General features: G+C 38.5%; 1 protein-coding gene across 23 annotated transcripts in view; it reads left to right on the top strand.

Annotated features, from left to right (window-relative positions):
- The window catches only part of SGIP1 (SH3GL interacting endocytic adaptor 1), a 238,330-nt gene that overhangs the window by 131,202 nt on the left and 91,514 nt on the right, over positions 1–15,614 (top strand). For all 23 annotated transcript variants that reach the window (XM_058303416.1, XM_058303406.1, XM_058303410.1 and 20 more), the window contains 2 exons: positions 1,513–1,567; positions 2,287–2,462. In XM_058303416.1, coding sequence (XP_058159399.1) covers positions 1,513–1,567; positions 2,287–2,462 — 231 coding nt within the window. The remainder of the gene's footprint in view (positions 1–1,512; positions 1,568–2,286; positions 2,463–15,614) is intronic.

The following is a 15,614-nucleotide window of genomic DNA, read 5'->3' as shown; positions in this document are numbered from 1 at the left end:
CTAAAAGAGTTAGTTATCTGCTGTTAAAATTAGTTCAGTCACAAGTAGCAGCAAGCAGTCTCCCAGATTTAAAGGTAGAAACCTTGGAGTTTTCTTGAATCTTCTGTCTCATTTTTCTCTTATGCCAGATCTGAAACCAAAAACTAAAAACTGGCCCTTCCAAATGTCTTTGATTTATCACTTTCCACCACCAGCTACTGGATCCATAATCTTAGCACATCTTTCCTAAATTGAAGCAAGTGGTCTGAATTAGTTTTCCTTTCTCCAGTTTCTTCTGAAATGTATCTATCCTGAAATGTACTTCCAGAACACCTTCAGACTCTGCTAATTGAGAAGTGACCGTGGCCTTTCAACTCCCAACTCTTCCCCCAGCTTGTTGGCCACTCAGAGTCTTGCCCCCAGCCTAGACCTCTCCAGTCTTATTTCCCACAGTCCCCCACCATACAGTGTATTTCCAGTCATGCCATCCTTGTTACAGCTCCTTTCCCCATCCTACTCCTATGGTGCCCATGCCTGCTTGGTGTCTCAGCACAGGGTCCTCCCCACCATCTAAAAGGACTCTACCCCACCCTCTCCTCTTTGTCCAAAAGGCCCCTGCAGATTTCCCCAATTCTTCTAAACCTCACTAATCTCCTCTTCCTTTGAGCTCTTATCCAACACTGGCGTTTTGTGTTTTGCTTTTGTTTTATTAATTTTCTATTTGCTCAAATGCATTTCAATTTCTCTGAGGACAGATAATTTGAATTTCATATCTCACAAGTTGCTTAGCACAGTCTTTGGCTTATACAAAATGCAGAATAAAGGCTCTTTGAATGCTTTGTCTCATTGACAGTTAATTACTAGCTTATTCTCCCAATAGGGAGACTCTTCAACTCTCTTAGTTTGCCAGTGGGGGCTACAGCAAATATCACACAATGTGTTGGCTTAAACAACAGGAATTTATTGTCTTACTGATTTAGAGGCCACAAGTTCAACATCAAGCTATTGGCTTGACTTGCTTTCTCCCAGAATCTGAAGCTTTCCACCAATCCTCTGTCACATGGTGATCTCTCTCTCTCTCTTTGTGTCTGCTTCTCTGATTTCTACTAATTTCTGTCCTTTGCTTTAAGGATTCCAGTCATGTGGATTAAGGCCACTCTGATTCAATTTGGCCTCCTCTAAATAGGATCTCCCCAAAGATTCTATTCACAAATGAGTCCTCACTTAAACTAATAATAACATCTTGTTAGTTAAGGTCCTATTTACAATGGGTTAACACCCATAGGACTGTAGATTACAGCTTGAATGTGTCTTTTGTGGGGCACATGATTCAATCGCCAATACCAATCAATCATCCTTGAGTAAATATGTAAATGCATAGCGCTCAGCATTCCCTTTGAAAAGTTAAAATCCTAATGTCCTAAAATAAGAGATGTGACTATATCCTTAAGTAGAAGGCTCTGGAAGGAATATTAGTAATTCTTTGATCATTGTCATGAAAATAATTGTGTAATGTGTGTTTTGATTTTATAGAACTCACCTGAACTGGATGAAGAAGGATACAGCATCAGACCCGAGGAACCTGGCTATATCCTTTCTTTATTTTTTACTTTAACTTTAATTCTCTCTCAGTAAACAGTAAGATAAATTCAGACTTTGCAAAGAAGCTGAAACAACCCATGCTTTCCAAACTCTGTTATCCCTAATATTAGCGATGAATCAACAGCACAAAAGAACAGCCTGATTGTTAACAAGCAGGCATTTTGCCTTGATCTATTCATAGAAAGGAGGGAGCAGAGGAAGAAAAATCTGTTGAAAAACAGTTGTGCAAATTGTAGGTACTGGGTTGTCTTCTAAAACCTGATATAACTGTATTTTGTATAGTGACTGAAAAATAGCTCTGTACTTGTCCTCTCCATGCAGTTCATTTCTGGGCAGAGCATGTCACACTCTGAAACACTTGAAACTCATCACAGATCACCTGTAAAGTGGCCGTCCTGTCTCGCAGACAAATAAGCTCAAGTGCGCCTGCCCGTGTATACTAACTATGACACAATAGATGGTCAACTGCAGAAAACTGTAGAATGTTGTAACCATTGCCCCTTAAAATTCATCATCCTAAAATCAATCATGTTCTGAGGAAAGGCAAATAAATCTTAAACCCTTTTTACTTCTTTATTTTTGCTTGTTTTGATTTTCTGCCATCTAAGGATATGTTTGCTATCTCTCTGTGCAGTTATTCTCATCTTGAATTCACCATTGTCTCCCATCAGAAGAGAGAGTTATATATCTTTAACTGTGTTCTACCTACCAAAGGAAAGCACTTTTATTCTTCAAGTGAATCTGAAGAGGAAGAAGAATCCCACAAGAAATTTAATATCAAGATTAAGCCATTACAATCTAAAGACATTCTTAAAAATGCTGCAACTGTAGATGAACTGAAGGCATCAATAGGCAACATTGCACTTTCCCCGTCGCCAGTGGTGAGTGGTCTTTTATGTCAAACTTCATAATATTTATTATCAAATTGTCTTAAATATTCTCATCATTAAGGCATCTCCAATAAAGGTATCCCCTACTGGTGCTATTCAAATATTTATTTTTTCTGCAATTTGTGCTGTCTTCCCCCATTTCCTGTCTAATGAATTTCTTTAGTTCCTGAATTCTGAGTTCCAATATTTTCTAAAAATAGCTGTGAAGACCAGAAGAAGACTCTCAAACTAGCTGCTAAGATGTTTCTGGAATCTTCTTTAGTGAGATGTAATCTCTCTACAGCTTTCCTCCCAAATGGGGTCCCTATACGACGTAGTTAAATGCTGGATAGTTTTAGAGATGATTCTGTTAATATTTCAGAAGTTGCCTGAAGGAGTTGTAATCACTCATCCTTTGGGAATAACTTTTGTCTGCCTGGGATATATAAAGTCTAAATGAGGCCTTCTTCAGTGTTTAGTGCTTACAATGACCTGTGTTGCTGTAGCTGGCAACAGGGGAAATTGATTGCTAATTGACTGCTAAATAAATGTTATTACAGGTCATTTTAAATCATATACTAACCTGCTATCTTAAGATGTTTTCCTGAAAATGGGGGCTATGAAATGTATAATTTTCTTCTTCTTTTGCAGGGGGAGGGATAGATTTTAAATTCCCATCTTTGTCTATGTCACCATTGATTTCTAGTAATGGGGGCATTTTAAATGCACACATTTTCATTTTCAAGTTCACATCTTTCTTTTACTTAATCATTTTTTATTTTTATTGTAAAAATCTATTCAAATGCCTGAAACCACTTTATATCCACAACTCTATAGTGTGTAATCTTAGTGATTATTCAGAAGCTACCTGGGAAGAAAGGCAAGTTCATGGGATTAAATGATCAGATTTATATGAAAACAGACTTACTAGAACAATCCCAGATATGTGGTAGATCTTTGCTAAAAGTTAGTTGAATCTGGATAAGAGAGTTCCCCTCTGTCAAAAAGAATGTATATGCTTAAGTAATCTGACAGATATATTGCTGAGGGTACAGCAAAAAGAGTGGTTGTTTACCCTGAGCTCTTCCTCATACCTACTTTTAAGGAAATAGGGTGGCATGATGTGTGAAGACTGCTGAAAGGACGTTTGGGGGTGGCAGTGTGAAAACTAGATGGGAACACCCAGAGAAAGTCACAGGGATGTACATTTTTTGCATACCAGCTTCAGCACAAACCAAGGTACTCTCCTTCCCCATCCCACCCCAAACCCTCAGCTTTTCCCGCTAATATGAGAATCTGGCTTTGCCATTACTGTGATCCCAAATATTTGTGATTTTTGATATTTAGATCAGGAGAGTAAGTTGTTTTTATACTTCATGGAAAGGTGGGCTCCTTTCTGGATGTATATAAGTGTAAAGAGTGGTTGTAATTGAGAACTTATTCTTGACTTTAGAATCCTTGCCCTCTTCTAGAGTAAGTCTTTGTGTGTGCGTGTGTGTGTGTGTGTGTGTGTAACATAAATGAACCCATTAGCAATAATTTTCTGAAATCCAATTGGTGCCATGATAAAAGACATGATTTGTACAACTTTAGATGTCCCCAGTCTAACAATCAAGTCACTTATACATCTCTACTATCTTCAGGTACTAAAAGAGAAGTACACCCTATACCAAGTAATGATAGATCAGAATATTGCATATAGGCTATGATTCTTATGCCACACAACTGCATCCCTTCCCCCAACCTACTCCCTTCTACCATAAGTTTATGCTTAGTTCTATTGTTGCATTTGGATTTAATAGAGAATATCATAGGCTCTTGAACTAGCAGATTTACATTTATATAAAGAACCCTTTATATAAATGTAAATATATATATATATCTCCCCAACACATTTGAGTTCCTTAAAGATAGGGACTATCTTTTATTTGAATGCTGTCACAGGTTGTGTTCTCCATGAAGCAGAGTCCATTGTGAAGTTTATGTGCAGGCTGTTTACTAGGGAGTGACTTTAGGATTGACACCTGTGGGATGGCATGGGCAGAGGGAGACATAAGCTGTTTTGCAGCCCCAAAACAGCCCTTCCCAATCCCAGGGGGAGCTCTGGAGCTAGAAGACCCTGATTCAGAGTTGTCCTGAGTAGGGTCCAGCAGGCTTTTATACACTGTAAGGATTAGTAATTGGATGTGGGCCATACCAGGAAGGGGCATGGTCTGAGGTGAGGAGGCCCTCTGCGGCTGAGGCTGACCCTGAGATCTTGACAGTTGAAGGCCTCCTGCTAGTAGCACGCACAGCAGCCTGGGTAAGAAGCCCTCAGGAAAGGAGTTTCTGTGTGGCACATTTTGGTGTTCACCACAAATCCCTTCTCCTTGTCATAGAGTTTTATATAACATTGGCATTTAACAAATGCTTGTAAGTGAGTGAGTGAACAGACAAATGTGGAAACAGGACCAGACCAAGGCCAGAGCACTGTGGCAACCACCCTCTAATCTTACCACCGTCCATTAATAACACACTTCAGCTTCCCTTGGTCACCCTGTAATGATTCACTGCACTGTGCTCTCATCCTTGCCCATATTTCCATCTTGTTCAAACCAGGAATGGATAGGTCATCAAATAAAATGCTGAATTTGAGGAGTGTGGACTGTCTACAGCTTTGTCCTGATCGACCAGACCAGAAGACCTATCAGAGAGAGTGATGGGTCTGGCTTTGCACCTAGGGTTCCCATCTTCTTTTTCAAGGGCTTTCAAACTATCTGTTTGGCTAATTTATTCTAGAATTTTGAGTTAATAGGAGGCAGCTGTGTAGTAACAGAAGGCACATAGCATGTGGATTCTGACAGGCCTGGGCTCTAGGCCCAGGTCTGCCGTATTCTACCTGTGTAACTTCAGACAAGCCCCATAGCTGTTCTCAGCCTGTACTTTCTCATCATAAAGTGAGGGTAAGAATTGTTCCTTAAAGAGTTTCTATGAGGATTATTGTTGGTCTTTGGCATGGCACACTTTAGGCACTCAGATAGTTTTTTGAATAAATGTACAAATGAAGCACACAGATACTCCTAGGATCAGTACCCAATATAAAATTGGTACTATACAAGTGTCTATTTCTTCATCACTAGTCTGTATTTTTCAAAAGTCTCCCTTTTTATCCCTCTTTGAGAGTCATGGCTTCTGCTTCCCCATTTCCAGTCTCCAGCCCTGTTCTTTACATTTCCTAAAAGGTCCCTAAGAGTGAACGTTCTGTGTTTTCATGTCCTGGGTTTTAATTTATTTGTATCTGGAGGCTTGAATTCAGTTTAAGGGATTTGAGGCCCTCTTACTTATCTTGGACTTTAATTCATAATCAAATCAGACCCACCTGTCGAAAGAACTGTTTTTAAGTCAGTTTTTCTCCATACTGGCTGGACATTTGTGAATGGTTTTTCTTTGAACAATGGACCCTTTGTCTTTATCCCCAGAAGGAACTAGGTATGGAGGAAAAGTCATTGGAGTCTTACAGACCTGAACAAGCCTTCTGTTAACAGTAACAACCTCCATATTTGAATCCTAGTTCCTTCATGTCCAAAATGGAAATAACAAATACCTGTCTTACAGGTTGTTGGGATGTCCATCTCTCTGTTAGTACATTGTAAAGTTCATTCTCCCTAAAGGAGGAAATAGGAACAGAGATAGAATATAAAAAATTCTGCTGTTTGCTTTACTTTGTACTGCCCTCCCAACATTCAGTTGAAGCAAACCTTCATTACATCATTCAAGAAATAGCTTTGTTCTATAAAACTTTTTTCCAAAAAAGTGAGTGTAAGATTGGGCAATATGCATTTATCAAAACAACCAAGGTGGAAACTAAACATACAATTAATACACTATTTAAGGTAATTTCAGAGTGAGGAGAACAAACATTTATTACAATGATGTCATATGGGGCTCTGTCTCTTCTTAGATGGGCAATTTACAAAAACCTGTTCCTCAGTTTCTGTATCTGTAAATGAGGATAATTCCCATACCTACTTAATAGGGCTATTGCGAGGATTAGATGAATTAATCCATATAAAATACCTGTAATGGATTCTGTATTCAGAGATTGTTGTCACTGTTGTTATTATTGTTGTTAGAATTGCCTGCAGAGCCTGAGGCACATTTTTTATTAATAGGGATAAATCAGGAAATTCAAGTAGCCAAGAGTCACTTATAGCCAAGACCAATAAATATCCCAAGCATTCAAGCTGGGGAAATGTGTTATTGAAAGAACTTTTCATGTGAAACCTATGAACTGGATTTGAAGTAATTTCAGAAGCATTCCTAAGTTGCTTTGAGAAATGGCAGCATCTCCTGAATAACAATAGTGCTTCCTCCGAAGGCTATATTAAAGTATGACATTCCTTTGCCTGCATGCACAAAAAACATTTTAATACATGGTGTTGTGAGTCCCTCATCTTGTTTGAGGGAGTTTTGACTTTGTTTCCCACCCTCCTTCAAATCACTTCACCAAATATTTGTTGAGCTCCCTCTATGTAACGGGCATTGTGCTAAAACCCAAAGTATTTAACACACACAGCCCACCCAAACTTCTTGCTAATTCTCTGGCTATACATTTGTCAGAAAACAAAATGTAACCAATGTTGCTAGCAGCACATGAAAGCTGAAATTTCTCTTGAAGTCTGAACCCCAACTTGTCTTCACTTCATCCCATAATAGAAGATGTGATCTTCTATGGTTGGCTTCTTCTCTGGCCTCCATTTTAGCATCTCCTGGCTTCCTGTCTCATATGGGAATCTCCTCTGTTTCTTCCAGAACTGAAAAGGAGTACTGTCTGACACATCCATAGTTCTGTGCTTTGCTCCCTAGGTACCTTGAACCCTGCAGCTACCACAACTTTATTGGAAGTGAGAAGACAATGCCATGGTTTATTTCTTGGTAAAATATCATCTTTTCCTTTTCTCATGTGTTGCCATGGATTCTTTTACTTTTGTTTTTTGACAAGCAAAGAATCACTGCTGGCTTATCTTGAGAAGCTGTCCTTAACTACACTATGTAGTCCCATACTGATTAAGAATTTTTGCCCTGAAGTAAGTCAGAACTAAGTTTGCTTTATGATTCTGCCACTGATTAGCCTTATGACGTTACTTAACTCTTTAAGACTCAGTTTAAGCAAGTGTAAAATGAGGTTAACAATACTACCCACCTCATAAGGTCAATTGCGAGAATTAAGTAATGCAAGTACTTAGTGCTTCACCTGTACTAATTCATTTATACTCTCAGCAACCCTATGAGATAGGTAGTTGTGATCCCCATTTTAAAGATGAGAAAACTGAGGTATTGAGGTGTTAATGAACTCATGCAGGGTGTCACAGCTAGTAAGTGAAGTTACTGAGATTTAAACCCAGGGAGCTGGTTTCTAAGTCAGAATTCTTAACACTAAATTATAATACCTCTGCTGAAAACTATCAGCTCAATTTCCAGAAAAAAAATGCTTATTATCTCATTAAAACACTTTGCATACAGTTTCTGAGTTCACCAACCATTTAGAGTTTAAATGTGGGTGCCGAGAGGGTCCATGAGCTCAGACTCAGAAGCCCACCTCTGAAGCTTTCTTCCCAGCTAGTCAATCTACAGACACCCCCTTCCTGTTATGCTTCATATACTGTCCCATGTGACATGAGAGCAAAGCTAAACCGACAGGCTCAATTGCTGCTGTCACATGCAATTTCTAATTTATTAAAATTCTCTCATTTCATATTAAGAATTCATGTATGGAGCTACCTTTGTTAAAATGTTAAGAAAAGACACCTCATTTTTATGACTCATTTACTTCTGTTCTCTTCCTCAATCAACCAGCAAATTATATCTGCAGTCCACTATAATAATGCTTTACATTTTATAAATGCTCAGTCATGATGGGAAAGGATGAAATTAGTAGCAACCCTATTAAGCAGGCAGAAAGCTTAAGAGGCTGCTGAAGGGTAAAGGGCCAGGACTTAAACTCCAGCATTCTGCCCAGATAAAAACACAAAATGTTTTCTCATCTACAAGGAAGGGTCTGAGACTCAGTTATTTTTAAACTCCCTCTCAGCTCTAATACTCTGATGTTTATTCTGGCCTAATTATTCTTTGTGAGAAGCTCTCCATTTTAGGGGACAGGTTAGAGGTATGGCCAGGGGACCAGGAAAGAAAATTTCTTTGAAGCTCGTGTGTTAAGTAGGAAGAACACAGGTTGTTGCATCAGTATTTTGCTGTCTATGTCCTTGGGCAAGTGCCTTAACTCTGAATCTCAGACCCATGGCTGTGAAATGGGAACAATAATACCTACGTGCTTAGTAGCGTTGTAAACATTATTTGAGAAAATGTAAAAATGCCTAATCCTGTACCTGAGGCTTAGTAAGGGCTCAATGAATATCAGTTCCCTTTCCAGCTCCACTTTTCTTTTCCTTGAGTTCAGAGCTTTGTGGGAGGCATAAAGAAAATAAAAATAGCAAGGGAGGACTGAGCAGAGTCAAGAAGGCTGATAGAAATGAAAGGGGAGTAGGAGTCAGCCTATCCTAGCATGTAGGCTAGTGCCTCTCCCCTTGCCCCATAAAATGCAGTGATATGAGGAATTAAAGAATTTGACATTAAGTTATGAAAGAACATTTAGTTGAATCTTGTTCCTGGAGATTTGAATCCCATAAAGGAGCTTTATAATCACAAAAGTTGGGGAGGGGGAGACAGTTTTGAACTGGAGATATTCTGGTGCTTTTTGCCTATTCCAGGTGGCCCACCCACCCTCTCACCCCCAAATTAGCCTGCCAAAGAGCAAAATCCATGAATTTGCTGCTGCTTGGTAACACACCCCCTTTCCTGTCCTCACTTTGGCAGAAGGTTCAGCACCCCATTGAGTTCAGCAAAAACAAAGAGTCATCAGTGGGGGAGGAGAGCTGCAGTCTCCTACACGCTGGCATTTCTCCCCAGTGGAGATGCTGCAGGTTGCAAGGAGGAGCTAAGGCCTGCAAGTGCTGGTGCTAAGTGCACAGCCCAGATTCAAGTGCAGGCAGTGGGAGGCAAGAGGCTCAGCTTGGCTTCTACGATCTTCCTAGGATAAACATGATGTGAGCTGGGCCTACAGCACGATTTGAGTTGGGCCTGGAGCATATTAACTGCCACTCCTCTCTTCCAAACCCTCAGCAGACACTGGAACTAGATCCCAGATTTAGTCTGAGAATCTCCCTCTATATACAGCTGCAGGCAGCCCCACCAAACTCAGCCAGAGTTAGCTTGTGGGATGAAACTTATTATCTAGGCCTTATTGAGAGAAACAGTTGAAGAACATGGGTGGGACCCATTTTTTTTTTCTGAAATATATTGTTCTCATCCCTACATTTTAATTAAATAAACATTAATTTTGTATCTGATATATGTTTGTTCTTTCCCTCATTACTAAATTTCTTCCTAGGGAATTTCTCTGTTGCTTCTATTTCCTAATGTTTAATATAAAAATATCAATTTCTGAACTTTTCATGTCCCCCCTACTCACGTTGTTGTCAAGTGTTTTCAACTCCTTGAAAATGGGCAGAATATGATTTCAATCTGGATTACCTTTCTCATTATTTCTCAGATAATTGTAGGCTGCACCTTCTGAGTACGTGGGTTTTTGCTTCCCTTTGTGAGCTGTGAGTTTTAGCATTTCCTTGCATTATTTCAAATTATTTTATTGTGATCTATTGTCTCAGGCAGCATGACCTGCTTTGGTGTTCTGGAAATAGTCACTGTGGTTAGAGACCAGAAACACCCCATTTCTGTTACTAACTTAATCTGATAGCATGAGAAAATAAGTCCACAATACTGACACATATAAATATGTTAAAATGTCCTCACCAGAATTAGCAAATTCTTGAATTATATTCTTTTGGTTACAATGCTAATTGTAATCCCAAAAGGCTAATTTTTATATCTTTAAGGTCTTCTGCAATGGTTGTTAATTAGTGCTACTGCTATAAAGCTTAGAATTGGTTTACAGTATTTTTATTAGCGTGGCGATTATTAAGGGAGAATGAGCTCTCTAAAGAAGCAATCAATTAGGAAATATGTTTTCCACATAGGCATAAATTGCGAACATTTCCCTGAGTATTGGTTATCTCACACCCAGAGGTTGTAGATTCTAATTCTACTTCTTCCCTCAATGGGGCACTTTCGTTAGAGCCTGCAACATTGCATGAGACATAGTAGGCTCTCAAAAAATACTGGATGGATGGCTGGGTGGCTGGATGGATTTTCTTTACTATGGAAATTATCTGGAATTTGGGATTTATCTGTGAAACAATGCAATTTATATTCCCCCACATTATTTTAGGAAGGAAGCAAACCCATGGTTCTCAATTTCTTCTAATCTCTTCCCCTTCAACTCAAGTTTCTTCCTCCATTACTGGATAGATGAGGAATATGAGCAATAATTCCTGTTTCTTCTCTAACAGTGCTTGGATCCTTTTTTAAAAATCTATTAATGATTTCTTCTTTTTCATGGGTACTGATTCTTTGTTATAATTCTCCTCCTCTAATCCTCCCACACCAGTCATTTGCCTCTTTTCTCACCAAAAGCTTGGGGTTTCAGTCACTTAGTGGTCCTCGGACCCAGAGGTCCAAGGAATAGATATTTCATTATCTTTCTTATACTATTATTCTTATTTTTATACTATTTTATACTATAATACTTATTTTTATACTATTACTCATACTTGTAAAAATGCCTGAAGATTTTTGTGCTATAAATAATCCACAGCAATAAATGTAATTTTTAATTGTTTTAGGAAAAAATCTTAAGAGTGTGAATCACCCACATAATAATCGAGTATTTCAGAAAATGTTTCTTCCAAAAATTGGGGAAATCTCATTTATAAACATAATGAAGGTGGGCTTTTCCTCCTATTTCTTTTCTGTGTTGGAAGGTCAGCCACTAACTGCCCATGAACCTATCATTTTGAGCCAGGTACCAGTGCAGCAGGGTGCATAACTGTGCACAAGTCTGAACGGCTTGTCTTGATATAGAAAATAGAGAGGGAAGGCAAAGTGGACTGACCACATTCTGTTTTGCATAATTGAAACTCCCTTTCCACTTCATAAACCTAAATGAAATCCCCTAATTTTCTGTTTTTTAATGTAGCACATGGGGAATGGAATCAAATTGGGCTTCCAGAGAGAAGTGGAAAATGATAGCATATGTCACATCCAAACATCCATACCTAAGAATCCCTGATATGTAACAGCAGTAAGCTGCATTGGGACAGAGTGAAGCCAGAGTCTTAAGGGGTGGCCTTTAAGGCTTTCATGGTTGCTCCCCCTCCACCCCCCAGACTAACACCTACCAGTCTTCCTTCCCATTCTACTCCTCCCTGGCTCCCTTTTCCCCCAAAAAGCTACATTGTGAGCTCCTTCACCAACTTCAGGCCTTTGCACAAGTCACCTTTTCAATGAAACCTCCCTTACCACTTTATTTAAAATCACCAAACCCCAGCATTCCTGAACCCCTTTATTTGCTTTTGTTTTAATTGCATACTACATACTTTGCTTATTTATTATATTTATTATATATTGTCTATCCCCTCCCTCTCAAAAAATATAAGGTCTTTGGAGCTTTTTTTTTGGTTGTTGATTTCGTTGTTTTATTCACTAATGTATTCCAAATGCCTAGAATAGTACCTAGTATTTATTTAGTGCTCAATAACTATCTGTTAAGGATTATTGAATAAATGAATAAATAACCCTTTCGTTCCTTGTAAATGTCTGACTAGTCATAATTAACTGATTGGAAGTGGTTATATTTATAATAGAACCCCATTAGTTAAAATTTAAAGAATCAGAATACAGCCATACTATTTTTAAGGTTAAGCAATTGTAGACTCTTAAAAGGCTTATAGATATACTGGGCTTTTTTGTTTCTTGATTCCATATATGGAGCTTGATGCCAGATATCCCTGTGCAGCTCAGTTTCTTGTAAGTAGGCAGGGGTGTTTTCAGAGCACAAAACTTCCATCTAAGGATGATTGAAACTCTGGTGTTCATTTTTTCCGCTCACCTCTGTTAGCTTTGGCTGTAGGTCTTGAGCAGAATTTGATTTCAGGTGTATTGATTCCCAACCCCTCATGTAGAAGTGTAGGCTTCAACACGACCTGACTTGAATGGATAACGCATTACAAAGTGATTGGGACTAATAACCAGAGAGAGTCTATTTGCAGGGGCAAGAGTCTGTGGGTTCTTTGAGAGCTATTCTTAATAAAGATGAGCTGCCTTTAAAAGAAACTTGTTAAAAAAATGAGATTCCTCAGACCATGGGGCATAAAATTTCCAATACCTAGGGGCCATACAGTGGTTATAAATAAGTATATGCTTTGCCAAATCCAAAAATTCACTCATTCTATTTCTATTTGCAAGTAAGCCCTGAGGCCTGTCTTATATCTCTTTTCCAATTCTTTTGTTTCTCTTTCCCATAATTAAAAATCAACTCTGATGCTATTAGCGCATTTCAAATCAAGAAATATCTTTGTTTTCCCCTCAAGAGAGTTACCTTGTTTGCAGTGTTGTTTTGTTTTCTTTTGTTTTTAACATTCTGAAGGCACCTTTAAGCCAAGAGGACATAGCGGAGGTTTGCTTTAATTGTTTGCTAACAATTCAAGCAAAAAGCATATTTAATAAAAATTATTACCATGTAATAATCATAAAACCTAAGGTGGGAAAATATAAGGAGGAAGAAAAGAGTAACCCTTATCATATTTGTATTTACCTTTATTCTTCTGATTTTAATTAAATAAAATTCATTTAATTCTAGGAAAAGACAAAGAAATTTACCTTATAATCAGAGCTTAATTCCAAGGATAAAAGTTTGCCCAGAAACATAGGCTCACTCTTTGAGAAGACCTGCTATGGTAAACAGGCATGATCAAGTTAACTCTTTCCATTGGAAAGATCCAAGATTATTTTCCAGATTCTGTGATCTCTGAACATTTAGCTCCATGGTTTCTAGATCCCAGTATTGATAAGGCCAGTAAAATAGACTCAACCTGTTTAGGAGACTTGGGCTCTGTGAAGAGCCCACCCCTGACCAGGCTTTCTAGAGGGAAACATCCTGGGATCCAGTCCCAGCTTTGTTCCTTAGAAACCATGTGATCTTGGAACTCATCTGAGCCTCCATTTCCTCATGAGTAAATTAGAGATAATAATGACACCAACCTGAATAAGCTAAAGTAAGTTCTCAATAAATGTTGACTATCAGTTTTATCTCCATCTTTTAATACTCACAACGGTCTTATAAGTTAGTGATTATCCCTGCTTTATACAATCACAGAATTGAGGCACAGTGTAACTTGCCCAAAGCCATACAGAAAATAAGGGGTTGAACCAATTTGAACATGTGAAAAATTCCTTGCTTTTCCTTCCACCATGACAACCTTTTAAAGACAATTGATTTTTACATGAATATACTTTTTTGTCTATAGACTGAGCATAGCACCTTGTTAATAACTTTCTATTTTTCTGTGCTACTTACTCAAGGGTCTGGGTGTGATAGCAGTGCCAAGGACATAGCCTCTATCTTCTTCCTCAGTTATTCTGACACATTTGTTTCTTGCTATAGGAGAAAATTCCTTCCTACAGACTAGAGCACACAGCTCTAACCTAATGTTTATGGCCGTGTCACTTCCTTGGCTTCTTTATAACCTATATTAACACTTGAGATCACTGATGGGCAGAGGTATTTAAGTAGGAGCTAAACTATAAATAGGAGCTATTTATAGAAGCTGGTGAAGGAACAATTATAACAGGGGCCAAATCTGTTGGACCATATATAAGTCAGCATTATTTCAGAAAGCAATTCATTTTCTGCATTGCAAAAGACATTGTGCTTCAAACATTTGTTTAATGCTTTAGTGACCCAAAAAGGGGAACTCATTAACATGATTCCAATGCCTACTATGTGCCTAGCTCTATCTTTGGGGCTAGAGAGTATCCATTCATAACCATTACTGAGAGCTAGTAATCAAGTGGGGACAAATATCTAAATAATACAGAACAAAATAAAGATTACAATAAATATACTAGCAACCTTTAGTACCTTTGTTTTACTTGAGGTCAATAAATCCTAGGCAAAGAGAAGGTCTTCAATATTTGTTTATTATTTTGAACAAAAGGAATGTGCAGCGATCAAACAAGAGAAGGGAATAACTTATTCTGCCTGGGAAACTTGAAGAAGGTGTCATGGAAGCAATGTTTTCAGCCTTGAAGAATGAGTAAGATATTCATTGGGTGAAAAGGAGAAGGCATCAGAGGCTGAAGAAACTGCTTGAGCAGAAGGCAGAGAAGTGTGTGAGTGCATTGCATATTCAGGGAATATCAAGGAGAGTCTCCAGCTAAGAGCATGTTTCAAAGTAAGACAATAGTGGAAGATGAGGGCATGATGGTAAGCTGGAGCTCAGCAAGAAGGCATTAAATACCATAGAATGGAATTTGAATTCCATTATCTAAGTAATAGGGGGGATTTTGAAGGACAAAGTAATATATTCACATCACTGATTGTGGAAAATAATTCCAGGCATAATGCAAAGGATGGATTTAAGAAATTTAAATGGGCATAGGACCATCAGCCCCTACATAGGAGGCTTGTAGGGTACTGTCAGCAAGAGATGATGAGTCAGTCCCTCACTAGGACAGTTGCTCAAGAAAACAAAGAACATTCCAAGGTACCAGAGACCTATCACCAGGCAAAGAATTTGTCAACTAGTTGTTTATGGGCTGGTGGTGGGAAATGAAAGAGTAAGATCAAAGAACTGATGGTTCTAGCCAACCACACTTGAAAGAAGATGATAGATATCTGGTTCCCTGCTGAGAATGGAATTTCTGTACAATCTCATGTTTTAGTCTCTTGAGTACCCTAACTGCACTAAGGGCAGTTTCCAGCTCTTTCAGTATTAGAAGGCAAAATTTTCTGTTTTCAAGGCAGGAATCCATTTGACAAATGTAAACCATTCAAAGGGAGGCTTAGAATGTGTTCAGATGGAGGCCATCCCTATACCCGCTACAGCTTGAATGAAAACCAGCAGCCTAGAAATGACCATTATCAGACAACTTTATAACTGCAGTGCCTTAAAAGAGCTGTCTTAAGATTATTTTGAGCCTTGAGCTAATCTTCTTGAGAATGTAATTCAC

Source organism: Dasypus novemcinctus, chromosome 9 (genome assembly GCF_030445035.2).
Source record: "Dasypus novemcinctus isolate mDasNov1 chromosome 9, mDasNov1.1.hap2, whole genome shotgun sequence".
NCBI lineage: Eukaryota > Metazoa > Chordata > Mammalia > Cingulata > Dasypodidae > Dasypus > Dasypus novemcinctus.
The sequence above is the reverse complement of the archived record's forward strand: the minus strand, read 5'-3'. Positions and strand labels throughout refer to the sequence as shown.